We start from the raw sequence: 27,909 nt of genomic DNA, 5'->3' as shown, positions 1-27,909 counted from the left end.
TAAGTGTTTCATTCTCAAGAAAGGTGTTCGTTTGTCTAAATTTGAGGCTAGAGCTTATGAGGGCATATTTGTTGGTTATGCTACAAACTCTCATGCTTATCGTGTCCTTAACAAGTCCACCGGACTCATTGAGGAGACGTGCGACGTGGAGTTTGATGATGGCTCCCAAGTGGAGCAAAGTGGTACTTGTGATGTAGGTGATGAAATTCCTTCCCAAGCCATAAGAAGAATGGGTGTGGGTCATATCCTACCCATTGAGGAACCCCTTGTGGCCGAAGGAGAAGGACAATGCTCCACTCAAGTGGAGCCATCACCAACCCAAGACCCACACGCTTCCGAAGAACAAAGTGAAGGCCCTCAACCTCATGAACAAGACCAAGGGCAAGATCAACCTCAAGATGGTGGTGAACCACCAAATGATGCCCAAGGTCAAGTTCTCCCCCTCGAGCAAGTTCAACATCAAGAGCAAGCTCAAGATCAAGAACAATGTTAAGATGGCGCTCAAGATGATCAAGAAGTTACCCCTTCTCCTTTCACATCCGAGGAGGAATTAGAGTGTCATGCCGCGAAGATTGCTTCCAAGCTCACTACCCAAGGCCATCTCATGGAAAATGTGGTTGGAAGCCTAAGAAAGGGGGTAAGCACTCGTAGACAATTAGCAAACTATTGTGAACACCACGCATTTGTCTCTTGTGTTGAACCTCAAAAGGTCTGTGAGGCGCTCGAAGATCTGGATTGGCTCAATGCCATGCATGAAGAACTCAACAACTTCGAGTACAACAAGGTGTGGAGATTGGTGCCAAGGCCAACGGGGAACCATAATGTCATTGGAACCAAGTGGATATTCAAGAACAAGCAAGATGCTCATGGGACCATCGTTCGCAACAAGGCAAGATTGGTAACACAAGGCTACTCCCAAGTCGAGGGTATCGACTACGGTGAAACTTTTTCCCCCGTTGCTCGCCTTGAATCCATTCGTTTGTTGATTGCTTATGCTTCCCATCACGACTTTAAGTTACAACAAATGGATGTGAAGAGTGCTTTTCTTAATGGTCCTATTAATGAGTTGGTTTATGTCAAGCAACCCCCCGGGTTCGAGGATCCCTACTTCCCCGATCATGTGTATCAACTCGATAAGGCACTCTATGGCCTCAAGCAAGCCCCACGTGCGTGGTATGACCACCTTATCGAGTTGTTGCAAGATCGTGGATTTGAAGTCGGGCAAATTGATCCCACTCTTTTTACTAAGAAGGTCAAAGGGGAGTTGTTTGTGTGCCAACTATATGTTGATGATATTATCTTTGGTTCCCCTAACAAAGCTTTCAATGAGGAATTTGTCGCTTTCATGACCTCTAAGTTCAAGATGTCTTCGATGGGAGAGTTGAAGTTCTTCCTCGGTTTCGATATCAAGCAAAGAAGAGAAGGTACCTTCATCAACCAAGCCAAATACACTCAAGACATGCTAAAAATATTCAAGCTAAGTGATGTCAAGCCGGCTTCCACTCCAATGCCCACCAAGTGCCAACTTGACATTGATCCCAATGGTAAAGCGGTGGATCAAAAGGTATATTGCTCCATGATTGGCTCCTTGCTTTACCTTTGTGCATCTAGACCGGATATCATGTTGAGTGTGGGAATTTGTGCACGGTTTCAAGCCGCACCGAAGGAAAGCCACTTTGTGGCGGTCAAGCGAATCTTCCGATATTTGGCTCATACCACAAACTTTGGCTTATGGTACCCAAGAGGAGCAAACTTCAAGCTTGAATGATATTCGGATTCCGATTGGGTGGGAGACAAAGTGGATAGGAAGTCCACTTCCGGAGGGTGCCAATTTCTTGGTTTCTCTTTGGTGAGTTGGTCTTCCAAGAAGCAAAGTTGTGTGTCTCTCTTGTCCACCGAAGCGGAGTATGTGGCGGCCGGTAGTTGTTGTGCACAACTCTTATGGATGAGGCAAACTTTAAAGGATTACAGTGTCATTTGTGACAAAGTGCCTCTTTGGTGTGACAATGAAAGTGCCATCAAGATTTCTCTCAACTCGGTGCAACACTTCAAGACGAAGCATATTGAGATTCGGTATCACTTCATCCGGGATCATATTAGGCGAGGGGAGATCGAGCTCAAGTATGTCAACACTCATGATAACGTTGCAAATATTTTCACCGAAGCCCCTGGATGAAGCAAGATTTCGTGAGTTAAGGCATGAGCTAAATATCATTGATTAGAGCAATGTGACTTGAATCCTTGCACACCCCACCACACTCAACTTGTTGTCTAGTTTAGGTGTAGGCATGGACATAGGGGGAGTGTTGTTCTCTCAATGAACTCTCCCTCCCCCCATTATGCATAAATTGATCAAATCTTTCACATTAGCCATTTTTGATGGTATGTGTGCTTCAAAGACGAGTTTTGGTCATGGGCCCAAGGATAATTCTTCGCGGCACCATACCTCCGGACTCAAACATGGGTGGCCTCGGCCACCGCCCTCTCTTGGAGAGGAGTGTGGTTCTCGTCCTATTTGTGTTGGTTTTTGTGTTTGTGTTTGCTCTCGTTTCCGTCGTTTTCTTTTTCTTGAGCTAAGCCTTTTTTTTGAGCCAGTTTTCTTGCGGCTGAGCGGTACTACTGTTGGGTGCGCGGTACTACGGCTGATAATCATCAAGCGGTACTACCGCCCACTCCAAGCGGTACTACCGCTCCGGGGCGGGCGTGGGGGGTTATGTTTGGGCAGGGGGAGTTGCTTTTCTCCCCCATACCCATTCGCTCCACTCGCTCGTCTTCTTCGTTGCTCCAGCAACGTCTCGCCGCAGGAGGGCTTCGATCGGCCGCCGTCTTCATGCCGCCCCTCTCCAGTTCCTCCGGTGGAGTCGATCCCCACTGCGTCCTCTTGCCATGGATGCCAGTATTGCCCCCGTTCCCGCTCTCTATTTGCCTAGACCTCACATCTAGCTGTTAGGGGCAATAGGCATTGTTTTTCTCATTTTTTGTCTAATTCGAGGCTCGAGTAGGATGGAGATGGCTTCTAGGCCTTTTGGATTGAAGTTTGGTAGGTTTAATTTTGAATTTGGCATCACCGGTAGTGTCGGATCTGTCCACGGCAGCAGGGAACCACCGTTCCTCGTCTAGAGCGGCACTACCACTCATCTAGCACGGTACTACCTCTCAAGCGGTACTGCCGCTGTTGGGTCGCGGTACTACCGCGCGATGCCCAATTCCATCATTCTCCTACCACGTTTTGATCCATGTTGCTTTGTTTGGAGGCTTATGATCTTTCTTTTGTGTTGTTTCTTTTGCTCGTGTGTTTGGTTCCAGGTGATGAACATCCTGAGCAGCAAGCCCGTCGTGTCAACCCCGGTCGTTCAATGTCAAAGCGCTACCGCACCTCTGAGACAGTGGGTGCTTTCTCAAGTTCTTATCCTCCGCCTCAACTCAAGAAAAAGCCTGCCAACAAGCCGGAACCGAGGAGCAAGACTGTGACTGACATGACTACCAAGGAATTCTGGGAAAGGCGTCGTCGCAACCCCTATGCGGAAGACCAAGAACCCACTTTGGTCAACCGTCTGTTCTGGAATCGTTTTCAGTTTGCCATCTACTTTGATGTGATCAAGGCTAAGAAGAATCTCTTGTTGATGTGCGCTCCATCGACACGGATGATATGGAGAAGGACCCTGAGTACTTTGGCGAAGCCCTTCAGACGTGCTCTCAGCTGAACATCCTCAGAATCATGCAGTTCAACAAGGACTTTGATGCAGATTTGGTGGCTCAATTCTATGTCACTGTTCATCTCGGGACTGATGCAGAAAGGACTCTGACTTGGATGACAAATGGCAAGTTGCTTTCTATCAAGTGGAAGGCCTTCATGGAGTTACTTGGGGTGGAAGATCACAGGCTTGAGACTCCAGTTGGCTTCCGCCCTCACCGCAATACCACCTCCACTCACAAACAAGCTCTCTGGCCCTACTATTCTGTGAAGATTCACCCCGTGACTAAGAAGGAAACCTATGAGCTGCGCCTTTCCGGACATCCTTCACCGCGTTTTCCGAGAGACTCTATTCCCTCGTATCGGGAATCTGGATATGGTCCACTCCTATCTTGTGGATATGCTACTCTTCTACCAGCATGAGAAGGAAACAAACACTAGCGAGTCCCTGGACATCTCTCATGTTATGTGGTCTGAACTTCTTTCTGCCGTTTCTGAGCGCAAGTGCCCGATCTATGGTCCGTTTATCATGTTGCACATTGAGAAGGCCTGGGTACATGTCTATCCCAAGGTTATGCTAGAAACTGGAGAATTGGTTTCTCGTGAGATCAAGCGTCTAAGGAAAAAGGACAATTGGGGCACCTCGGCTCCTAAATCTGGGGTCCATCTACTACTGCTGACATGGATACCGAGGGCAAGGCTGAGGCCAATAATGATGAGGACTATGAGCCCTCTGGAGTGGAGCCCTCTTGGGCAAAGAAGATTAAGTGTAAGATGAAGAAACTTTTCTGCATGGAGTCTCATGGCCAGTACATGTCTCATGTCTCTGAGAAGAAGGCCCGCAGCCGTCACAAGGAGCTCATGCATCAGTTGGGTGCAACTGTTAACAGGGGATCTAAGGGAAGGATCTCTGATGAGGAGGAGTGGGTTCAGCAGCACTGCCAGTGGACCGATTCAGACGCCGAGCAATTTCCGATCGAAGATGGCGATGCAGACGATCCCACTGGGATGTGATGTTCGAGATCCTCAGTTTGCTATCACATGGAGCCGTAGCAACGCTCTTTGCCTTTTTGGTGTCTCGATGCCAAAGGGGGAGAGAGAGTATAGGGATTTGTGTCGTTGCCGAGTCGCGAGTGTGTGTGTGTGTGTCTTTGTGGTTTGCTGTGTCGTTGCTTTCTCTTGTCGCTTGCTTGATTTGGCTTTGTGCCCGTAAGACCTAGTTCCAGTCATATGGTGTGAGACATATGCTACCTTATACATTGTTATCTATGTCCATCAAGTACTTTGGTAATTTGTGAGTTGCATTCTTATCCTGGTTTATACCCTGCTCACTCGTACCCATATGCTTAGGTTGTTGGACTATAAAAGATAGGGGGAGTGTTGATCCTAATGTGTGTGCTTTGCATTCCAAAGGCACTACTAACTAGGTGCACACATTCAGGGGGAGCCCGTCTATATTTTGTAGTTCTAAGTATCTCTTCTTCTTGTACTATCCTTGTGCAAATCTCTTGTTGTCATCAATCCACCAAAAAGGGGGAGATTGTTAAGGCATATCTCTCTCGATGTAGTTTTGGCGATTGATGACAACACGTTTGCGGACTAATCGTGTGCTTTGAGCATTTCAGAGATTCATCCTTTGGCACGAGACGATTCCTTCCCCTCGGAGTTTTAATCAAGACGGTGTACCTCTTTCGTTTCTGTTTTGGTGGACAGCTTTCGTAGGAGTCACCGTACTATCAAGAGGGGATCCGCTTTTGGTAAGGCTAGGGTGGAATCAACACGTACACATCCGTTTTGCACCCTCTGAGCCTTCCCGCTTCGATGGAGGTTTTCTTCCCTTCTGTGTGTGTGGCTTGGTCCCAGCGGTAGTACCGTGGTGCCCAGCGGTAGTACCGCCTGTGGGTCCTCAGTCGTAGTATCGCTGCGGTACCGGGCTCCTACCGCGTCGACTCGAGGGGGTCGCCTCTCGTGTTGGATTGTGCGGCACTAAGCAGCGGTAGTACCGCTCGAAAGCGGTAGTACCGCCCTACCACCGCGACAGTACCGCACTAGGTCCATCCTCTGCCCATCTGCTTTCCCTCCCTGGCTGCACGGCAGTACCGCGAGGGGGAGCGGTAGTACCGCTGGGGCTAGCTGTAGTACTGTTGCCCCCCTGTGGTAGTACCGCCCTCTGCGGTGCTGTTTTGGGGGGGGGTAACGGTTGGATTGTTCCCCCCACTATAAAAGGGGGTCTTCTTCTCCAAGTTGACCTACCACTTCCCCCAAAAGCTCCATTGTTGCTCCAAGCTCCATTTTCACCCGATCTCTCTCCCTAACCAATCAAACTTGTTGATTTGCTCGGGATTGGTTGAGAAGGCCCAGATCTACACTTCCACCAAGAGAAATTTGATTCCCCCCACTAATCCCTAGCGGATCTTGTTACTCTTGGGTGTTTGAGCACCCTAGACGGTTGAGGTCACCACGGAGCCATAGTCCATTGTGGTGAAGCTTCATGATATTGTTGGGAGCCTCCAATTAAGTTGTGGAGATTGCCCCAACCTTGTTTGTAAAGGTTCGGTCGCCGCCTTCAAGGGCACCAATAGTGGAATCACGGCATCTCGCATTTTGTGAGGGCGTGAGGAGAATACGGTGGCCCTAGTGGCTTCTAGGGGAGCATCGTGCCTCCACACCGCTCTAACGGAGACGTACTTCCCCTCAAAAGGAAGGAACTTCGGTAACACATCATCGTCTTCACCGGCTCCACTCTTGGTTATCTCGTGCCTTTACTTGTGCAAGCTTATTTGTGTTGTATCCCTTGCTTGCTTGTTTACTTCTTGTTGTTGCATCATATAGGTTGCTCACTTAGTTGCATATCTAGACAACCTACTTTGATGCAAACTTTAGTTTGGTAAAGAAAAGCTAAAAATTGTTAGTTGCCTATTCACCCCCCCCCCTCTAGTCAACTATATCGATCCTTTCACCACTTGACACTAAATTGTAGTTCACCATAGTGTATCATCCGTAAATGGATAGACAAACAAAACACGTGAACCAATGTTTGGAGATGGTTGTCCTTTCTTTATTCTTGACGAAGCAAAAAGTTGAAATTATTGGCTTGTCACCGGCTTTTCATATAAATCAATTCAACAATCATCTTTGGGTGCTTATTGTTTAAAGCATTGTCTGGACATGGCCCGAACTTGGGGGCACAATGCACTAGGCGTCGCCTATGGTACTAGCCTCTACGTCATAATTTCTTGTTGGGACATGATGCTCATCTAGCATTGATCAAGCAGAAGTTGACCAATGTGCAAGAAGGACAAAGATACGGGCATATCGAAAGGAACAATTGTATTGGTGCCCCTAGTTGGGTCACGGTCGACTGATTTGCCCCTAGTTTTTCAATAATTGCGGCTTTGCCCAGCTCACTTCACTCGCCTTGTGTTTTTGCCCTTCCGGGGCGGTTTCGACCAATGAGCAGTCGCCACGTGGCGACCCATGATTGGTTGGAACCGCCCCGGAAGGGCAAAAACACAAGGCGAGTGAAGTGAGCTAGGCAAAACCGTAATTACTGAAAAACTAGGGGCAAATCAGTCGACCGTGACCCAACTAGGGGCACGAATGCAAAAATCCCATATCGAAAATAAACAAAGCACACCTTTCAGGGGACAAAGTGTTACTGCAGTATGCTCGATCGTCTCTGGCAAATCAACTATATCTAAAATTGCCCTTCAAGTACTTCGGGCCATATTGTGTACTTTAGAAGATTGGTCTCGTTGCATACAAGCTCGAGCCGCCAAAATGTCACAATTGGAAGGTTCTGCGCATGATTTCTTAACATTTTTATTTCAGTTACTGAAGGCGGTTGAGCTTGTGAACACCAGATTTTGCAAGTCCTAGTCTGATATCACATTTTTCGACTAAGGGTGACAAACTATGAGGATTGGCACACTTGCTTTGTGGGCAAGCGAGCTCTCTAATCGAATGGTGTAACTAAAACTGGGCATGGCTAGCCTGGCCCGACGGCCCGAACCTACAATGGGTGGGGTGGGCTCGGGCTCAATTTTGGCCCAAACACAAAGCCCTAAATACCTCAAAACACCTTTTTTATTTTAACAAAAGTACAACAATAAATTATGTTTATATCCCCACCTTCGCCTCACCAAAAGAACTTGGCTCGAAAGAGCCCTAGGATGAGGAATGCCATGGTTTAGGTATAACACTCCAAGCTAAAGGCGGTGGTGATGTGGACAGGAGATTGAGCCAAGAGAGCATGAGATAGATTAATACCGAGAAAGTATCCCATTGAAACGTATCACTTGTGAAAACCTAAATGTGGGCTTCTAGTTTTTTTTTCTTCCGTGAAGCACATGAAAGAGTGGGTGGGTGACCCGACCCTTAGCTTTTAGGTCCACTATCACGTGTTTAGTTAAGCGTCACGTGGGGTGGCCTACAAAACACAAAACGTTGTAATGATATGGATCGGGGTAGAACGAACAAAAGAAATTCCCAATCCCCAAATTGTTGTGTGCATCTATGTCTCACTTGTTGCAAGATCGACACAGTGCTCGCATGCAGCGCTTGTAGATGGGCCAGGCCGAACGCAGTGTTCCCAATCCGAAGTATTTCCAATTTTGCTCAAGTAGCTTAAAAAAGTGAACCCGCATGTTAAATAAAATGTTCATGAAATTTAAAATATTCATAAATTTAATGTTCCATACATTTAAATGTTGTCTGTACCATTCAAGGAAAAATGTTCATATGTTTAATAAGTTGTTCATGGCATTTACAAAATATGTTCATATCATTCAAAAAAAGTTTTCATGAAATTTAAAAACAAATACACACATTTAAAAAATTGCTGATGGCAATATTAAAATAAAATCATGATATGTAAACAGGTTCTTCATGCAATTTTTCCAATAATGTTTGTGACATATAAAAAATATTCACTGTATATTAAAAAACTACACACAAATGTATTTTAAAAAATCACCATACATTTGTGAATATGTACTGGAAAAATGTTCAATATGTATCAGAAAAATGTTTAACTTGTATTAAAACAATGGTCATCCTGTATTTGAAAAATATCATGATGTATTTAAAAAATTAAAAATATATTAAAAAGGAAATATAAAAAACAAAAAGAAACCCAAAAATGAAAGATGAAGCGAAACATGAAAATACATAAAAATGACGAAAAAGGATAAAAGAAAACCAGATGGAATACAGAGTCGCGTGAAAGGTTCCCAAAACCACACTATGTCCGACTCACATTATAGGCAAGACATGAATAGAGAAGATACATCATTAGTGCAAGTGGCCTTTTTAGGACCCGAATATGTGGTGTATTGATCGCCCAGGGGCTCCCTCCAGCCTACTACATTCGCCTGGGGAGCAGCTCCCAAAAGGCCCAGTTAATTGGTATTTATATTTAAAAAAATCCATGATAAGAAAGCATTCCTTATACAAAAACAGAGATTCCTACCGCGAAGAAGATGTCTACAAGATATTTCATTGTAATTCTTAGCCATATGGATTACTTTGTATTTTCTTGGATTTTAAGTCCAAATCAGTATACCTGTAATTGTTATGATAAATAAATTTACATGTGTTTCTAAAGAAAACATAAATTTTGAAAATTTCATGCTCTGAATTACAAAAAATGTCATACTACTTTATAAAACTATCATTTATCTAATTTATAAATTTACAATGAATACGATCAAAACGGAAAATAAGGGCATGTGATCTGGAAAAGTAAAATTGCCATGCTTAACTTTTAAACTGGCATCATGTAGGTAAAATGTGCTATGAATTAAAAAAATCCATATTTTCTTATAGAAAACAGAGAAGACATTAACTTATGGATGCCATGCTCTGAAAAATGAAAATTGTCATGCTACTTTATAAGATTGCCATCCTCTAGATAAAAAAACTAATTTATCTGGATAAGCCCCAATAAAGTTGTTGTGCTATTAGAAATAAAAATGATATCCTCTCAAAACTAAAAACGCCAACCTCTTTATTTTCACGATACAAACGCAGACGCTCATACACATCTCGGTTGTGCAATTTTTTGGAGAGAGAAAAAAACAAGTGTTTGGCAGGAAGTGGCTTACAGCAAACGCCTATAGAGAATCTACATGGCATTGGCTTTGCGCCAAGATCCATGCAATGGAAGGGAATGCCTTCGCCGGGGTTGGCCCCCTGGCGAGAGAGGAAGCAATTTGCACAATTTTCCTTTGAAAAAGGGAAATGAGAAAAAAAGAAGGAGAAATGATAAATGGCGTGTGTTCGCCTAGATCTCAGTAAGAACCAGGCCATGGGACATCACACAGTCGGTACATACGTAAATGAAATGGGCCTCATGACATAGCAGAGCTCTTAAAAGGCCGAAAGGAGCAAAGACCATCAGGTCCGTGTCCAAAACCGAGCAAAACCTCAAAGCGCAGACAAGAGAAGGTCGCTCGCCACCGAGGGGAATGGCGGCGCCGCCGGACAGCAAGTCTGATAAATCCCCAGAGGAGCTCCTGTGCGCGGCGGCGGAGGCCGGTAACGACGATGCTATCGCCGAGATCATTTCCTCTGGCGCCGACCCCACCTACTTCGACGCCTCCGGCATGACGCCACTCATGCGCGCGGCCTCCGGCGGCCACGCCGCTGCCGCGCGGCTCCTGCTCGATGCCGGCGCGCCCTGGAACGCGCTCTCCCCCGAAGGTCTCTCCGCGGGTGACCTTACCTCCGACCCCGCCACATACGACCTGCTCCTCGACCACGCCCTGCGCTCCGAGCTCATCCTCGGCACCGTCGCCCGCCGCCAGGCGGCCCCCGCGAACTCCTCCGACGGCGTCCCCGCCGAGACCTACCTCGACTCGAGGGTTTCGTTCAGCGAGGACCGGGTGATGGATGCGGAGAGCAAGGCGGTGATGATGGAGTGGGAGCGTCCGCTGATGGAGGCGCACGCGCGGGCGGTGTGCGCCGCCGGCGGCGGCAAGGTGCTCAACGTGGGGTTCGGGATGGGGCTCGTGGACCAGGCGATACAGAGGTACGAGCCCGAGGAGCACACCATCATCGAGGCCCACCCGGAGGTTTACGCCCGGATGCTCAAGCTTGGGTGGGGTGAGAAGAAGAACGTCAGGATCCTCTTCGGGCGATGGCAGGATGTGATCCCGCAGCTCGGCTCGTATGATGGTATGACAAAATCATTCACTTCTCTAAAATTCATTGCTGCCATTTTGAGCTTTGAAACATCCTGTTGCTTGCTTGTTTGAGGACAGATGCAAATCTGCAAATTGTTGGTGTGTTACATAATACCATCCGCTCTTGCTCATGATCATACTATGTTAATGCTGTTCCCAAAGAAAATTTTGATGTGTAGCATGCTTTTCAGCTGTTATAGTCAGCTGAAAATTTCGGTGTGATGCATGTGAAGTTGTCCCTAAGGTGAAGCTACAAATTGGTAGTGTTTCTGAGGTGAATTTTCATAACATAACAAGGGCCTGACTTTGTTGATAAAGTAAGGACAGTGCAATATATCGAGGGAAACAAAACACACATGAATAACAAATACCCCTGATATAAGTTACATCAATTTCCTCTTTAGTCATTCTCTAATTCCGGCCTTTGCGCCATGGCTTTCCTCCAAACCTCTGATATTAAATCGCCACAGAGTATTGTATTATGATTTGTGAAAGAATTGAGCAGAGCACCTACCTTTCTCTTTTTAAAAGTTGTTCAAAGGTGGAAGCTACGGCTTGATAGAGTTTCTATGGAAATTTTTTCTTTGGTGATCACAAAAAATAGTATAAGAGGTGAAGATGCCAAGTTTAGTTGGAATAAGTCTCAATTTTCTCCTTTAGAAGCTCTGCTTCTGAAGAGAAGTTATGCAAATGGTAATAATGTACCTGCCAATCTTTAGTTATCATCTCCAATTCCGACCTTTGCACCTCAGGCATTCCTCCAGACCTCCGACTAAAAAAATTATATCTGAAATAGTCACCAAATTTTGTATTATGATTGTGAAGTCGTTTCACTTTTTCATATCTTAATGAATTGGGCAGAGTGCATACCTTTCTCGCTAAAAAGAACTTGTCCAAAGGTGGAAGCTATGACTTGATAGAGATACCAAGGTTAGCTGAGATAAGTCTCAATTCTCTCTTTTTGAAGCTCTGCTTCTGAAGAGAAATTGTGCAAACGGTACTAATGTGCCCAATCTTCGTTTACTCTGGCGTCAATGCACTAAGGAATTTGGTAGGAGTTATTTATGTCAAGGTTGCATGCTTTTAAGGGCTGCTCAACCAGTTTATGTGTTCTAGTGTTTATTTTGTGCTTGTGGTGAGTTTACCGGACAGGTAGTTAGAACAAAAGGCGATGTGCAATTGCAACAACAACAACAACAACAACATGTTGGGGTAGGCTAGAGGTGAAATCATAAGATCTCACGACCAACTCATAGTACTAGCACATGGATTGGAAACGTCCACGCACCCCTGTCCATGGCTAGTTCTTTGGTGATACTCCAGTACTTCAGATCTCTCCTTACGGACTCCTCCCAAGTCCCATGTCAAGTTCGGTCTACCCCGACCTCTCTTGACATTATCAGCACGCTTTAGCTGTCCGCTATGCAGTAAATTGCAAGTCTATAGTAAATTTCAATCTTTACAAGAAGCCAATGTAGGTAATTGTCCATCTTATGGTTTCTAGAAGTAGATGTACCTGGATGGTTTAAGTGGACAAATGGTTGTAGAATGGTACTTCTTCCACAAATACTTATCATGCAATGATTATGATGGAAATAAATTGTTCGCCGCACGAGGAATGCCTGTCCGCGTTAAATAATTTTGCAATATTTATCTTGTGAGTACCATGTAAAGAGTAATTATTCTATATTTCGTTATTGCTGAATAGAATTACTGGAACGAAATATGTACATAATGGAGCCTTGTTTTAATACTTCGGTTTCTGATAAGAGTTGGTCATAATGAAAAGTATTTGGGAAGCATGTAGTCAGGGCATGGCGACGTGCATGATGTCATATGGACGATATGGCAATGCCACATGCTGAATGTATCGCAGGGGTGGACGGCTCAGGCTGGAGCCGCTCCACAACGTTATATTATTGTTATAACAACAAGACAACAGTGGCTTAAAAACTTCGATTTCAAACCTGTTGGATGTTGGCAATTTGGATTTCATAGTTGCTTGCAAGAGAAGTGTCTACCAGGATAGTGTGGTGCATCTTTGCCATGTTGTCTTTTTACTCATCAATGGCAGTAGCTATATTGTGATTTCTGAAGTCTGTAAATCATACTCCCCAGTTATCTTTTCACTGTTTTGAGTGTTGAAGAAGAAATGGAAATAAATCAAATATTAGTGTGAGATAATTCAAACCATGGCCACTGTATTTTGTGGATAACTTGCTGAATAGTTGCACCAGAAGTAACAACTTTATGTTATTAAACCATGGTCACTGCATTTAACGGATGACTTGCTGAATTGTGAGCACTAGAAGTAACAACTTTATCTTTTTAAAATGAAGTGTGGAATAAGTCAAATGGTGTCTTGTTTGTCTTTTTACCTACACAAGCTGAGGTTTCCTTCCTTTATCCTTTATCCTAATCAAAGGAATAGCAAGAAAGGAGTCTGTAAGCAACTTAAAATTTGTGTTTGGTATGAGGGATAAAGGTACTACTCAACAAACGAACTAGATAGCAACCTGTTTCTGGTTTGTCCAACAAGAATCTCTTTTTTTTTTTGTTGAAAGGTCCAACAAGAATCTCTCAGGATTCATTGTCACTGACAAAGATTATGAATCTGTGCAAAGAGTGGAATATTCAAATCAGAGATCTTCCCCATTCACATTCCAAACAGTTATTTCCTTGTTCATCAACAGAAGCAGCTATATTGTGATTTATGAAGGTTGTAAATCTTACTTCCCAGTTATCTGTTCAATCGTTACAGTGTTGAAAAAGAAATGGAGATAAATCAAATATTAGTCTGAGATAATTCAAACCATGGTCGCTGTATTTTTTGGATAACTTGCACTTGCTGAATTGTGACCACTCGAAGCAACAACTTTATCTCTTTAAACCATGGTCGCTGCATTTTTATGGATAACTTGCTGAATTGGGAACACTAGAAGCATGTCTCTTTAAGTTAAATATTGAATAAGCCAAATCATGCGTTGTTGGTCTTTTTACCTACACAAGATAGCTTTCCTTCCTTTATCTTTTGACATGATCAAGGGAATAGCAAGAAAGGATTATGTAATCAACTGAAAATCCGTGTTTGGTATGAGGGATACCAGTATTTTTCACCAAACGAACTAGATGGCAACCTGTCTCTAGTTTGTCCAACACACCATTGTCACTGACAAATATGAATATGTGCAAAGAATGGAGTGTTAGAATGAGAGATCTTCCCCATTCGCACTCCAAGCAGTTCATTACTTGTTCATCAACGGAAGTAGCTATATTGTCATACTAATCAATTATCTGTCCTTTTATTTGATTGTTGAATAAGAAATGGAAATAAATCAAACATTAGCGCGATAATTCAAACCATGGTTTGTCTGTATTTTGTGGATAACTTCCTGAATTTTGAGCACTAGAAGTAACAACTTTATCTCTTTAAGACCAAGTGTTGAATAGGTCAAACCATGTGCTGCTTGTCTTTTGACCAACACAAGCTGGGTTTTGCTTCCTTGATCTTTTGACATATAATCAAAGGAATAGTGAGAAAGGAACCTGTAAGCAACTGAAAATTCGTGTTTGGTATGAGGGGTGCAACTATTATTCAACAAACTAAGTGGATAGCAACCACTTTCTGGTTTGTCCAACAAGAGTCTCTCAGCATTTCATTTTCACTGACAAGTATGAGTCTGTGCAAAGAAGGGGATATTCCAATCAGGGACTTCCTGATTTACACAACCCAAGCAGTTGATTCCTTGTCTGGCAAGCTAATGGACTTTGGAACGACAACTTTAGTGGTCATATTTTAAAATTTCTTTGCTTGATTGGCTACTCACTGTAAACCTGAAAAATCCAGAAAATGGTCGTTGCCAAACCCCTTATAAATGCTACATCTTTTCGGCGTATACAGGTATATTGTGATTTGTGAAGGTTGGAAATCTTACGTCCCAGTACTCTGTTCATTGGTTTGAGTGTTGAAAACGAAATGGAAATAAATCAAATATTAGTCTGAGATAATTGAACCCATTGTCGCTGTATTTTGTGGATAACTTGCATTTGCTGAATTGTGACCACTAGAAGCAACAACTTTATCTCTTTAAACCATGGTCGCTGCATTTTATGGATAACTTGCTGAATTTTGAGCACTAGAAGTAACCGTGGCCATCTGTATTTTGTGGACAACTTGCTGAATTTTGAGCACTAGAAGTGACAACTTTATCTCTTTAAAACCAAGTGTTGAATAAGTCAAACCATGTGCTGCTTGTCCTTTGACCAACACAAGCTGAGCTTAGCTTTCCTTCCTCTATCTTTTGGCATATAATCAAAGGAATGGTGAGAAAGGAACCTGTAAGCAGCTGAAAATTCGTGTTTGGTACGAGGGGTGCAGCTATTATTCAACAAACTAACTAGATAGCAACCTCTTTGTGGTTTGTCCAACAAGAGTCTCTCAGCGTCTCATTGTCACTGACAAGTATGAGTCTGCGCAAAGAAGGGGATATTCCAATCAGAGACTTCCTGATTTACAACCCAAGCAGTTCATGCCTTGTCAGGCAAGCTAATGGACTTCCCAAACAACAACTTTGGTGGTCATATTTTGAAATTTCTTGACCTGATTGGCTACTCCCTGTAAACCTGAAAAGGTCCAGAGAATCGTCGTTGCCGAATCCTTTCATGTTCTAACTGCTGAATCTTTTGGTCGTGCGCAGGTATATTCTTCGACACCTACGGGGAGTACTACGAGGACATGAGGGAGTTCCACGAGCACCTCCCGAAGCTGCTGAATCCAGGAGGGGTCTACTCCTACTTCAATGGGCTGTGCGGCGACAACGCCTTCTTCCACGTAGTGTACTGCCAGCTGGTGGCGATGGAGCTGGCGAGCCTCGGGTACTCGACGCAGTTCGTCCCTCTCCCCGTCAGGGACTGCCTCAAGGCGGAGGTGTGGGAGGGGGTGAAGCAGAAGTACTGGCAGCTCGACACCTACCACCTCCCGGTCTGCCAGGCCGAATCTGAATCAGAGTAGAATTTCTACCGTGTTGCTACTGATCGAGTTTTCGCTAGCTCTTCGCTGCTGCTGTAAGTTTGTTCAGGTCTTCAGGATCAGGTCAAGCTTGCCTGCGTGCTTGTTTGTGGATTGCAGTCGATGGTAGAACTCCCGTGGAAAATTTGGTTCCTGGCATGGATGTTTCTTGCCATTTTCGAGGTATATCTGCTGCTGATCGGTGACACTTCCAGTGCTAGGCGAGGACGCTTGACGGCCAAGCTAGCGTGGGGTCTCGTCATCGGTTCGGCTCGGAACATTCTGCGATTCTGTCCCGCGGTGACGCTCGCGGACAGTTACGGCACGCGGCATTCAGGGGGTGTTTGTTTTCATGGATTTTTCAGGGATTTTTCAAGGAAGGATCCGAAGAATCTCTATTCAGCGCTGTCATCGTCGCCGCTGAAACGAAGACAATGAACTGCCTAAAAATCTAGACTACGAGAGAGTAAAAACGATCACACGCGTGGATCCGGCGACCTCCCTCATCACCGACGACCGAAGTCGCCGGCGAAGGGGAGCCGCCGGAGAAGCGCCGGAAGATTGGCTCTCCTGGCGGCGGCTAGGGTTCCAGCCGCCAGGGACAGGAGGAAAACGTCTCCTGTTTAGTTTAAGGGTGCCGTCTGTGGATCAGAGTAGAATTTGTGGTAGCGTTTTTCACTGGCCGTTTTGCTATTGTACGTACGGACATTTGTTTCGGATCAGGTCAGGCTTGCCCGCATACGCGTGCGCGTGGATTGTGGTTCCCCGCGGAAATTCTGGTTTTCTGGCTGGGCTCTTTCTTGCCAGTCTTTAGGAACTGCATCCAGATGCATCAGATAGTTTGGCACGCGCGCTTAACGGCCAAACTTGGATTGGATCTCGGAGTATTCCTGTGGTTCCGTCCTGCGATGCCAGTTACGGGGCACGTCGTCGGGTCAGCGCAGCGGGCACGCTACACTGGAACTACTTGGAACACGGAGTGACGGGGACGAATCACGCGTGGCTCGCCGTGGCCGCTGGGCTATCTCCGTGCGCTCTAGACGCGAGTTTCCCGCGTAGAGAAAGTGACGACCTGCGCCTGCTTGCCCGGCGGGTCGTCCGTCAGTCACTCAAGCAGTATCCACCTACATTCCTTGGACTCGCGAGGAGCGCGGGCGGACGCGGTTGGTCTGGTCTTTTCCTGTGGGTAGGGCGGGGCGGCATGGCGCACGGCGCGCACCTCTCGTGACACGGGCAGGCGACTATAGTACCGCCAGCACTGGCAAGCGAGCCGTCGACCTCGGCGACTTTCTCGCCACGTCGTTTTCCAACTGCTCCGAAAGGGCTCGTTCGTTGGTTGGTTAATGGCCGTGCCGCTGCCCCGCCACTCCGGCCGGTGGACACTTTTCTCCGGCGTTTCACCGGGAGGAGGAGGGGGAGGAGGCCAAGTTGCGCTCTCGTTGCTGTGAATCCGTCCAATCCACCGCCGAGGAGGTGGGCGGAGCGGCGGTGAGCCCGCCAACCGACCGGTCATGGCCGCCGCCCACCGCTCTCACGTTGCCGTCCTCGCTCGCTTTTTCTGGAGCGGTCGACACGTCTCGCCTCGGGCTCCGCCACGTAAATATCTGCCGCCACTGCCCGCCTATCACGCCCAGGCGGCTAAAAGTCCACTTATCATCACAGCTGCACCGCAGTGAAAGCATCTACTACTACCTTAATTACCGGGAGTGATAACATTTTTTACTGGGATTAATCGTAGACCGTCAATCACCGAGCATCTAGGAGTGCTCTTTTCTTTCGCGGGAGTACTACAACGAGCACCTTGTGAGAGACCAGAGAGAATTTTCTTACCACGACTCTGGACTTCTGGAGATCGGTGAGGTGACAGAGAGGCCACGAACGAAGAGCAGAGCGTGCGCACGGGTACGGCCAGCGTTTGCTGGGCTGCCTCGACCGTGCAAGCAGCAGCTGAGCGAAACAAACGGTTAGAAATTATTCCCGGTTTCCCGTACGTGTCGCGCCCGTCAAAAAAGCAAGCGGCCTGTTTTCTCGCTCGCCGCTCTTTTTCGGCCGGTGCATTCAATGCCGGATCCGCCTTCTAGCGAGCACACGTATTTCGTCGCTGTACGTACGCCGTATCGAGCCATGTCACATCATCCTCGTAGCACGTACAGGATAACCACGTGGCGCCCTTTGTCCGTCGCCACCTCGCGGCGTCCCTGTCGCGTGCGCTGCCTGAACTCCAACCCAGTGCCACTAGAAAAAAAAACCTTGGAGAGCATCTAGACGCATCCGAGTGCGATGTACTCAGATGATTTCTTGTACAGGAGAGCACGTCACAGTTTGAACCCAAATCGATAAAGAAAAAAGAGACGAGTAGAGCGGCAACAACCTGAGCAGCCACCTGATTTGCCCGGCTAGCTGGAGACTAATAACAAGTACTCCAAAGCACCTTTTGTCGTTCTTCCGATCCCGCGGGCGGAAACCGCGGGCGCATGACACATTGGCACACACACTGTTGGACAATTGGACCTGCTCCGTTCTCACGCGCCTCCTGTGTCCGGTGAGAGGAAGACCACAGCACTGACGCTGAGCGTGCACGGACCGGGTTCGCCAAGGCCAACTTGTGCTCTCTTTAGCTGAGTGGCAGTAGCATCGTCGATGGATGCCACGACGACGTGGATGAGTCCATCGTCCACCGAGGAGACGGGGCCGCCGGTCGACCGGCGTTCGCTCGTCGTGGCCGTCGTCACGGGGCACGGCACGCGTCCGCCGTGACGTCGCCGCCCCGCACCGCGCTCGCCCGTTTTTCTCTCCGGAAGGACCGGCGCGCTGCGCTGTCTGCCTCGGCCTCGGGTTCCGGAGCCACGTAATGGCCTGAATAAATATCTGCCACCACTACCCGCCTATCAGCAAAAAGTCCACTTATCGAAGGCCACATATAGGAGCACTCCACTCACTGCGATTAATGGTTTGTTTATTAGCCGTAACTTTTGTTTTTTCTCCTGGAACAGCGATCACGGCCGTTGATTATACTATTAGCTGCAAGTAGGGTGTACTAGCACGCGACAAGGTTTTTCCAAGTAGAGTAACGTGCGCTTTCTAGTTCTAGTTGTAGAAACAAGCAGGTGCCTCCGTGCGGCGCCTGCTGCACACTGCCCGGGTTCTCACTCGCCGTTCATTACTTCTTTTCAACGCCGTTCGTCGCTTTTCATTATCTCTTTACGTGCGTACGTAGGTAGCTGGCCGGCCGCTCCCTCTTCAATGCTGCACCGCCTCCCGTTTTTCCTGTTGTATTTTTTGACCGAATCTTCCCGTATTCCTGTTATACTACCAGTACTTATCTACCTCGATCCAGTCATCCTTCCCGTCGTGGCAGCGACGTAGCGCCGTGATCGCCACCTCGTCACACCCACACCCCCGTTGCGTGCCGTGCCGTGCCAGGTCTCCGGACCCACCTGACCACCTCTGCAAACTTGGAGAGCATCAACGGGCAAGCTGTGAGGCGCCGCTGTTTGTACTCCAGCAAGGATTGTTTATGACACTCCGTTATAATTGGGCTCAAATGTGATAAGTAGATAGTCAGTCGATTAGTCATGCAGGCAGGGCCCCACCTGTCAGAAAACCAACAAGCTCCAGAAGACGCACCGGGGAAAGGAAAGGAAGGCAGGAGGAGACAAGTCAAACCATCCGTCCGTCCATCCAATCCTACGGCGCGACACCGCACAGGATAACCACCGTAGACCGACCGCCACTCGCCATCACCCACGCGCTTTCCCCTCCCCCCTCGCCCGGCACGACCCAAGCCCGCCGGTACTTAACCTGACCCCCTCCCCCACCCGAGCCCCCCATCCCCATTCCACTCCCATTTCCTCCCCTCCCCCGTCCCCATTCATTCATTCATTCGTTCCCGGAGAGACGAGCAGCGACGACTAGGAGGAGCGAGGGGGAGAGCTCGGATCTCGTGGATATTTTAGTTGGTTGTCAAGGAGGATGTTGAGGGCTGTGGCGAGGTGCTGCGGGCACTGGCCGCCGGGCGCGGCGGCGGCGGACGGCATGCTGTGGCAGACGGAGCTGCGGCCGCACGCGGCGGGGGAGTTCTCCATGGCCGCCGCGCAGGCCAACCTCGTCATGGAGGACCAGGCGCAGGTGCTCGCCTCCCCGGCCGCCACGCTCGTCGGCCTCTACGACGGCCACGGCGGCCCCGACGCCTCCCGCTTCCTCCGCTCCGCCCTCTTCCCCCACGTCCAGCGTACGCTCTTCTCCTTCCACTTCCCCTTCCCCTTCCGTCGATTCGAGTTTCTCCCGGCTTCTCGATATGGTGGTATATGGTTGAGCGCGCGGTGCTGATTTTGCTGTACGTCTTGTCTCGGCAGGCTTCGCCAGGGAGCAGGGGGGCGTGACCGCGGAGGCGATCCGGAGGGCGTTCGGCGCGGCGGAGGAGGACTTCCTGCACGAGGTCCGCCAGGCCTGGCCCAAGCGCCCGCGGATGGCCGCCGTCGGCTCCTGCTGCCTGCTCGGGGCCATCGCGGGGGACACGCTCTACGTCGCCAACCTCGGCGACTCCCGCGCCGTCCTCGGCCGCCGCGTCGTCGGCGGCGGGGTGGCCGTCGCAGAGCGACTCTCCACCGACCACAACGTCGCCTCCGAGGAGGTCCGGATGGAGGTCTCCTCGCACAACCCGGACGACGCGCAGATCGTGGTGCACACCAGGGGCGCCTGGAGGATCAAGGGGATAATTCAGGTGAGAGCGCGTTGATGAGGAATACTACCATCCCCGTCTGATTAATTTCATGCTTCTCTACCAGAGATTGGAGGCAGGGAACGCTGATTGTTGATAACATCTGCGGCTTTTGGTTCCTCTCCCAGTTTGCCTGATTTACTAGATTTTTTTGGTTGTTTGCTTGCACACTGAAATATGGGATAACTGTAACGAAATTGCATCACAGATTCAGAGCTCCCTAATTTGTAGTACTAATGCAGAGCCATTAGATCCCATATCCTGGAACTTAACTAATGTTAATGCAGAGCCATTAGATCCCATATCCTGGAACTTAACTAATGTCATTCAACTTGAGTGGGTTTCCAGGTAACAATTGGAAAGAAACCCCTTCTGTTCAATCTTCAGCTTAGTTAGCTTTGTGTATGGGGTTAGATGAAGTAGGCTATATGTCAGAAATGGTAACTAGCCCAATTTAAGAAGATATTCACTGTGTTTTTGGTAACTTGCTGACCATACTGAAGAATTTTCCTCTTGTCACTTTAAAGCGAACACTGAAATTGCACATTCTATTGCAGCAATCCTGGTGGTTGCAACTTTGCTTAGTATTCTCAGTCCTGGATTCCTGGGTTCATAACCTATCCAGAATTGCTGGGATCGTAGCGTATCCTGGGTTCCTGGGATCATAACGTATCCTGGATTCCTGGGATCATAGTCCATATAAAATTTCTCTCTTTTGGTGATAAGATACTCCATTTATCGTTGGAAAGCTAATAAACTTGTTATTGCTTGGTGATTAGCCTATGCTTGCCCTTTTGTCATCACTCATCACTTCATGAGTTAGTTTGTCCTCTTAGGAGTTAGGAGAACCTATGATATGAAGTTCAATGCAAAGCAGAGCAAAAGATCGATAGATAACATGAGCTAACAATTGATTGCTGTACCATCAGGTGTCAAGATCCATTGGTGATGTATACTTGAAGAAACCGGAGTATAGCCTGGACCCATTATTTCGGCAGATCGGCCCTGTTATTGCGTTGAAGAGGCCAGCTCTTAGCGCTGAACCACAAATTCATGTTCGCAAGCTCAAACCAAACGACCAGTTCATAATATTTGCCTCGGACGGTCTTTGGGAGCATCTCAGCGATGATGCTGCTGTGCAAATTGTCTTCAAGAACCCAAGAACGGTAGGTTCCAATGTAACAATACCATCTGCTATTTCTCGTGTGGGGTTTTTGCTCCGCGTATGAATCATCTGTTGGACCAAATGAAATAACGCCGAAGTTATTTTGTGCAGGGCATAGCAAACCGACTGGTGCGGGCCGCCTTGAAGGAGGCCACGAAGAAGAGAGAGGTCAGTGTGCATGACCTGAGGACGATAGAGCGGGGCGTGCGGCGCCATTTCCACGACGACATCAGCGTCGTGGTGGTGTACCTCGACCGGCACCGGGGCCGCCGTCAGACCAGGGTGGTGGACTCGAGCAGCAACTGCACCAGCGCCCCCGTCGACATCTACTCCTCCTCCAGCTCGGCTTACCGCGACTCCGGTTAATAGGCCAGACCAGACGGGCAGCAGAAGCTCAGACCATATATATGATCAGGGTGGTAAAAAACGGTGGTAGGGTTGCAGATCAGCAACGCAAGCTGCAACCCGCAAGCTGCAGTGGCAGCGTCCGAAAGAGATGCGCGGAATGTACATAAGTAGTGCGGGCGCGTGGAACTTTTGTCTGAAGAGATGATTTTTTCGTATGTAATTGCAGGATTTGACTCTCTTTTTTTGGTTTATTATCTCTGCTTAGCCAGCAGTTAATTAACCCGTGAACTAGAACGGTAGCAGTATATATCATACTGAAATTTAGAAAGGGCACCCCGGATTTCAGCGTCTGAATTCATCCGTGCTGGTGGGAAATCCGAAATCGGGTTATCTTTATACTTTTCGATCGATCGTTCTCGTGTTCGCTGAATGGTGATTCCAGTTGCTTATCAGGAATCACTTGGCTTAGTAGATGAAAGGCAAACGGCCTGCTAGTTGCAATTGCATCATCGGTAGTGGTGTGGCTCTTTATCCGGTTGTCGACCCTCTTGTCGGAGCTCTCGGGGAAAAGGGGAAATTCCGAGTTGTTTCTTTATTGAGAAGTCTGAGTGCTTACCATGACCTAATTCCGGCACCAAGTTACCCGTGTACACCACTGACACAGTGACAGTGACGCCATCAGCCACCAAATGTCTTTGTAACGAGAACACGTTGCAAAAGCTACCAAATGTCTTTCGTAACGAGAACGTGACCGGTGGTGCGTACCAAGCGACAGACTTTTGTGCGGATCAGTGAGGTGCAGCTCGTTCCAGCCCAGGAGGATAGTCGGAAGTGGAATTCAGAATCTTCTACTCGTAGTTGATTCCCATCCAAATCGGCGTGCAAGGCCTCGTTTCAAGGAATCCCCCATTTGCACCTAGTCGAACCCTCGAATGTTTAGAGGAAAAAAAATTAAGGAGTTCAGCCCCAAGCCGAGCTCAACTCTCTTATTTTTGCTCGACACGGGCCACTTCTTGAAATAATTTTGGTCGCCCCTCTCTCCACCCCAAGGCGCCACCTCTTCCCGCCACCGCCTCCCAACCTCGTCGCTACCGCAAGCCTCAATTTCTCCCGGAATGGAACTGAAGGGTGATGAGGTTGGCGACGAACAACTTCCTTAGGACCGCCGCGTTGTCAACAAAGGCCGGCGGCAAGGGCCCAACGGTCGCGACAATGCCCGGTTGACCTCCTGTTGATCCGGCCGACAGCAAGCGGGCGAGGAAGCTGACAGAGGGGATGAATACGCTCACCAAGGTAGCAACAAAGAAGAAGAAAGCGTCCAAGCTAACCCCTACACCTCCTACTTCTTGTCAGATGGCTCGTAGCCCGCTCCGGCCATCCATACACCTCCTCCTCGGCATGTTCAGCTGCCGCAACCACGACAGAGGACCATGGTCACCAAGTGCTCGATGATATGTTGGAGTGATAAATTTTTTCCTTTTATTTTTCGGCCATCACATGATGTTGGTTTGCGGTCGCGGGCTTTATGAGCTTGTGTTGTTGATTGTTGTGTGGACGAGGGGGGTGTTGCTGTTGGAAATATGCCCTAAAGGCAATAATAAAATGGTTATTATCAATATTTCCCGTTCACGATAAATGTTTATTATTCATGCTAGATTTGTATTGACCACAAACTTAGATACATGTGTGAATACATAAACTACAGTATGTCCCTAGTAAGTCTCTACTAGACTAACTCGGATGGTTAAGGTTTCCTAACCATGGACATGAATTGTCATTTGATAACGGGATCACATCATTAGAAGAATGATGTGATGGACAGACCCAACCGTAAGCTTAGCATCAGATCGTTTAGTTACTTGTTATAGCTATTTTCATGTCAACTATTTGTTCCTTCAACCATGAGATCATGCCACTCCCGGATACCGGAGGAATGCCTTGTGTGCTATCAAACATCACCTCATAACTAGGTGACTATAAAGGTGCTCTACAGGTATCTCCGAAGGTGTCTGTTGGCAAGTATTTGTTCCTTCAACCATGAGATTATGCCACTCCCGGATACCGGAGGAATGCCTTTGTGTGCTATCGAACATCACCTCATAACTAGGTGATCATAAAGGTGCTCTACAGGTATCTCCGAAGGTGTCTGTTGGGTTGCATGGATCGAGATTGAGATTTGTCGCTCTGTGGGACGAAGAGATATCTCTGGGCCCTCTCGGTAATACAACATCATAAGAAGCTTCATGTGACTAATGAGTTTAGTCACGGGATCTTGTATTATGGGACGAGTAAAGAGACTTGTCGGTAACGAGATTGAACTAGGTATGGAGATATCGACGATCGAATCTCGGACAAGTAACATATCGTCGGACAAAGGGAATTGCATACGGGATTGACTGAATCCTTGACATCGTGGTTCAAACGGTAAAGATCTTTGTGGAATATATAGGAAGCAACATGGGCATCCAGGTCCTGCTATTGGTTATTGACCAGAGAAGTTTTTCGGTCATGTCTACATGATTCTCGAACCCGTAGGGTCCGCACGCTTAACGTTCGATGACAGTAGAGTAGTATTGGGATATGTGCATTGGTAACCACATGTTGTTCGGAGTCCCGAATATCACTAGGAGCTCCGGAATGGTCCGGAGGTAAAGATTCATATATAGGAAGTCATGTTTTGGTCGCCGGAAAGGTTTCGGGCATTGTTGGTATTGTACCGGGAGTGCCGAAAGGGGTCCAGGGGTCCACCTGCCCTGGGGGCCACATGGGATGTAGGGGGTGCACCTTGGCCTATATGGGCCAAGGGCACCAGCCCTAAGGGGCCCATGCGCCAAGAGAGAGGAAAAAGGAAGAGTCCAAAGGGTGGAAGGCACCCCCTCGAGGTGCCTTGGGAAGGGAGGAAACCTCCCTAGGCCTAGCCGCACCACCTCCCTTGGAGGAGGCGCCAAGGCTGCGCCCCAGGCCTCCACCTTGCCTCCTATAAATAGTGGGGGAGAGGGAGGGGCTAGACACACTAAATTGTTGGGGAACGTAGTATTTCAAATTTTTCCTATGATCATGCAAGATCTATCTAGGAGATGCATAGCAACGAGACGGGAGAGTGTGTCCACGTACCCTCGTAGACCGAAAGCAGAAGCATTTAGTAACGTGGTTGATGTAGTCGAACGTCTTCGTGATCCAACAGATCCAAGTACCGAATGTATGACACCTCCGCGTTCAGCACACGTTCAGCTCGATGATGTCCCTCGTGCTCTTGATCCAGTTGAGGATGAGGGTGAGTTCCGTAAGCACGACGGTGTGGCGACGGTGATGATGATATTACTGGCGCAGGGCTTCGCCTAAGCACTACAGCGATATGATCGAGGTGTGTAACTATGAAGGGGGGCACCGCACATGGCTAAGGAAAACTTGGTGTGTTCTAGGGTGCCCCCTGCCCCCATTTATAAAGGAGGGAGGGGGAGGCCGGCCGGCCCTTGCTAGGCGCACCGGGAGAGGGGAGTCCTATTAGGACTCCAAGTCCTAGTAGGATTCCACCTCAAGGAGAAGGAGGGAGGAAGGGAGAAGGGGGGCCACGCCCCCAACCCCTTGTCCAATTCGGACTGGGCTTGGGGGCGCGCGCCACCTCCTGGATGCTGCAAAGGTTTAAGCTTGGGGGAGTTGATACGTCTCCAACGTATCTACTTTTCCAAACACTTTTGCCCTTGTTTTGGACTCTAACTTGCATGATTTGAATGAAACTAACCCGGACTGACGTTGTTTTCAGCAGAACTGCCATGATGTTGTTTTATGTGTAGAAAAGAAAAGTTCTCGTAATGTCCTGAAAAATCCACGGAGGCACTTTTTGGAATTAATAAGAATTTCTGGGCAAAAGAAATATACCAGGGGGCCCACACCCTGTCCACGAGACAGGGGGGCGCCCCCCTATAGGGCGCGCCCCCTATCTCGTGGGCCCCCTGGACCTCCACCGACCTCAACTCCAACTCCATATATTCCGTCTCGCGGAGAAAAAAATCTAAGAGAAAGTTTCATCGCGTTTTACGACACGAAGCCGTCGCCAAGCCCTAATCTCTCTCGGGAGGGCTGATCTGGAGTCCGTTTGGGGCTCCGGAGAGGGGGATTCGTCGCCGTCGTCATCATCAACCATCCTCCATCACCAATTTCATGATGCTCACCGCCGTGCGTGAGTAATTCCATCATAGGCTTGCTGGACGGTGATGGGTTGGATGAGATTTACCATGTAATCAAGTTAGTTTTGTTAGGGTTTGATCCCTAGTATCCACTATGTTCTGAGATTGATGTTACTATGACTTTGCTATGCTTAATGCTTGTCACTAGGGTCCGAGTGCCATGATTTCAGATCTGAACCTATTATGTTTTCATGAATATATGTGTGTTCTTGATCCTATCTTGCAAGTCTATAGTCACCTAATATGTGTTATGATCCGACAACCCCGAAGTGACAATAATCGGGATACTTCTCGGTGATGACCGTAGTTTGAGGAGTTCATGTATTCACTATGTGTCAATGCTTTGGTCCGGTTCTCTATTAAAAGGAGGCCTTAATATCCCTTAGTTTCCGCTAGGACCCCGCTGCCACAGGAGGGTAGGACAAAAGATGTCATGCAAGTTCTTTTCCATAAGCACGTATGACTATTTACGGAATACATGCCTACATTACATTGATGAACTGGAGCTAGTTCTGTGTCACCCTATATTATAACTATTACATGAGGAATCGCATCCGGCATAATTATCCATCACTGATCCATTGCCTACGAGCTTTTCACATATTGTTCTTCGCTTATTTACTTTTCCGTTGCTACTGTTACAACTACTACAAAAAACCCCAAACTATTATCTTTACTTTTGCTACCGTTACATTTATTATCACACTACTTTGCTACTAAATACTTTGCTGCAGATACTAAGTTATCCAGGTGTGGTTGAATTGACAACTCAACTGCTAATACTCAAGAATATTCTTTGGCTCCCCTTGTGTCGAATCAATAAATTTGGGTTGAATACTTTACCCTCAAAAGCTGTTGCGATCCCCTACACTTGTGGGTTATCACCTCTCCTTCCCACTAAGGCCCATCAACTCCCTGTGGGGTTCCGGTAACCTCCCGGTACTCCGAAAAATACCCAAACTTCTTCGGAACCATTCCGATGTCTGAATATAGCCTTCCAATATATCAATCTTTAAGTCTCGACCATTTCGAAACTCCTCGTCATGTCCGTGATCTCATTCGGGATTCTGAACAAACTTCGGTCATCAAAACACATACCTCATAATACAAATCATCATCGAACGTTAAGCGTGCGGACCCTACGGGTTCGAGAACTATGTAGACATGACCGATACACATCTCCGATCAATAACCAATAGCGGAACCTGGATGCTCATATTGGCTCCTACATATTCTACGAAGATCTTTATCGGTTAAACCGCATAACAACATACACTGTTCCCTTTGTCATCGGTATGTTACTTGCCCGAGATTCGATCGTCGGTATCATCATACCTAGTTCAATCTCGTTACCGGCAAGTCTCTTTACTCGTTTTGTAATGCTTCGTCCCGCAAATAACTCATTAATCACATTGCTTGCAAGGCTTATAGTGATGAGCATTACCGAGAGGGCCCAGAGATACCTCTCCGATACATGGAGTGACAAATCCTAATCTCGATCTATGCCAACCCAACAAACACCTTCGGAGACACCTGTAGAGCATATTTATAATCACCCAGTTACGTTGTGACGTTTGATAGCACACAAGGTGTTCCTATGGTA

The 27,909-nt window shown here is 47.6% G+C and overlaps 2 protein-coding genes across 2 annotated transcripts; both read left to right on the top strand.

The window, feature by feature from the left end:
- The first annotated feature begins 10,089 nt into the window (after positions 1–10,089).
- LOC119311910 (protein arginine N-methyltransferase 2-like) lies at positions 10,090–16,053 on the top strand. The gene is made up of 2 exons (XM_037587626.1): positions 10,090–10,870; positions 15,576–16,053. The coding sequence occupies exons 1-2, from the start codon at positions 10,162–10,164 to the stop codon at positions 15,887–15,889; spliced, it is 1,023 nt and encodes a 340-aa protein (XP_037443523.1). The 5' UTR covers positions 10,090–10,161; the 3' UTR covers positions 15,890–16,053.
- A 3,663-nt stretch (positions 16,054–19,716) lies between these two features.
- LOC119311909 (probable protein phosphatase 2C 34) lies at positions 19,717–22,447 on the top strand. The gene is made up of 4 exons (XM_037587625.1): positions 19,717–20,117; positions 20,242–20,609; positions 21,536–21,772; positions 21,883–22,447. Exons 1-4 carry the CDS (start codon positions 19,859–19,861, stop codon positions 22,135–22,137), a joined length of 1,119 nt encoding a protein of 372 aa, XP_037443522.1. The 5' UTR covers positions 19,717–19,858; the 3' UTR covers positions 22,138–22,447.
- The last annotated feature ends 5,462 nt before the right edge of the window (positions 22,448–27,909 follow it).

This window comes from Triticum dicoccoides, chromosome 5B, assembly GCF_002162155.2.
Source record: "Triticum dicoccoides isolate Atlit2015 ecotype Zavitan chromosome 5B, WEW_v2.0, whole genome shotgun sequence".
Lineage (NCBI taxonomy): Eukaryota > Viridiplantae > Streptophyta > Magnoliopsida > Poales > Poaceae > Triticum > Triticum dicoccoides.
Note: the sequence above shows the minus strand (reverse complement) of the source record. Positions and strands in the feature narration are given on the sequence as shown.

Bases quoted from the DNA above. Each gene is read 5' to 3' on its own strand.
- LOC119311910 (XM_037587626.1), top strand. From the start codon at position 10,162: ATGGCGGCGCCGCCGGACAGCAAGTCTGATAAATCCCCAGAGGAGCTC. The intron at 10,871-15,575 runs GTATGACAAAAT...GGTCGTGCGCAG, and splicing joins GCAGCTCGGCTCGTATGATG to GTATATTCTTCGACACCTAC.
- LOC119311909 (XM_037587625.1), top strand. From the start codon at position 19,859: ATGTTGAGGGCTGTGGCGAGGTGCTGCGGGCACTGGCCGCCGGGCGCG. The intron at 20,118-20,241 runs GTACGCTCTTCT...TTGTCTCGGCAG, and splicing joins CCTCTTCCCCCACGTCCAGC to GCTTCGCCAGGGAGCAGGGG. The intron at 20,610-21,535 runs GTGAGAGCGCGT...CTGTACCATCAG, and splicing joins GGATCAAGGGGATAATTCAG to GTGTCAAGATCCATTGGTGA.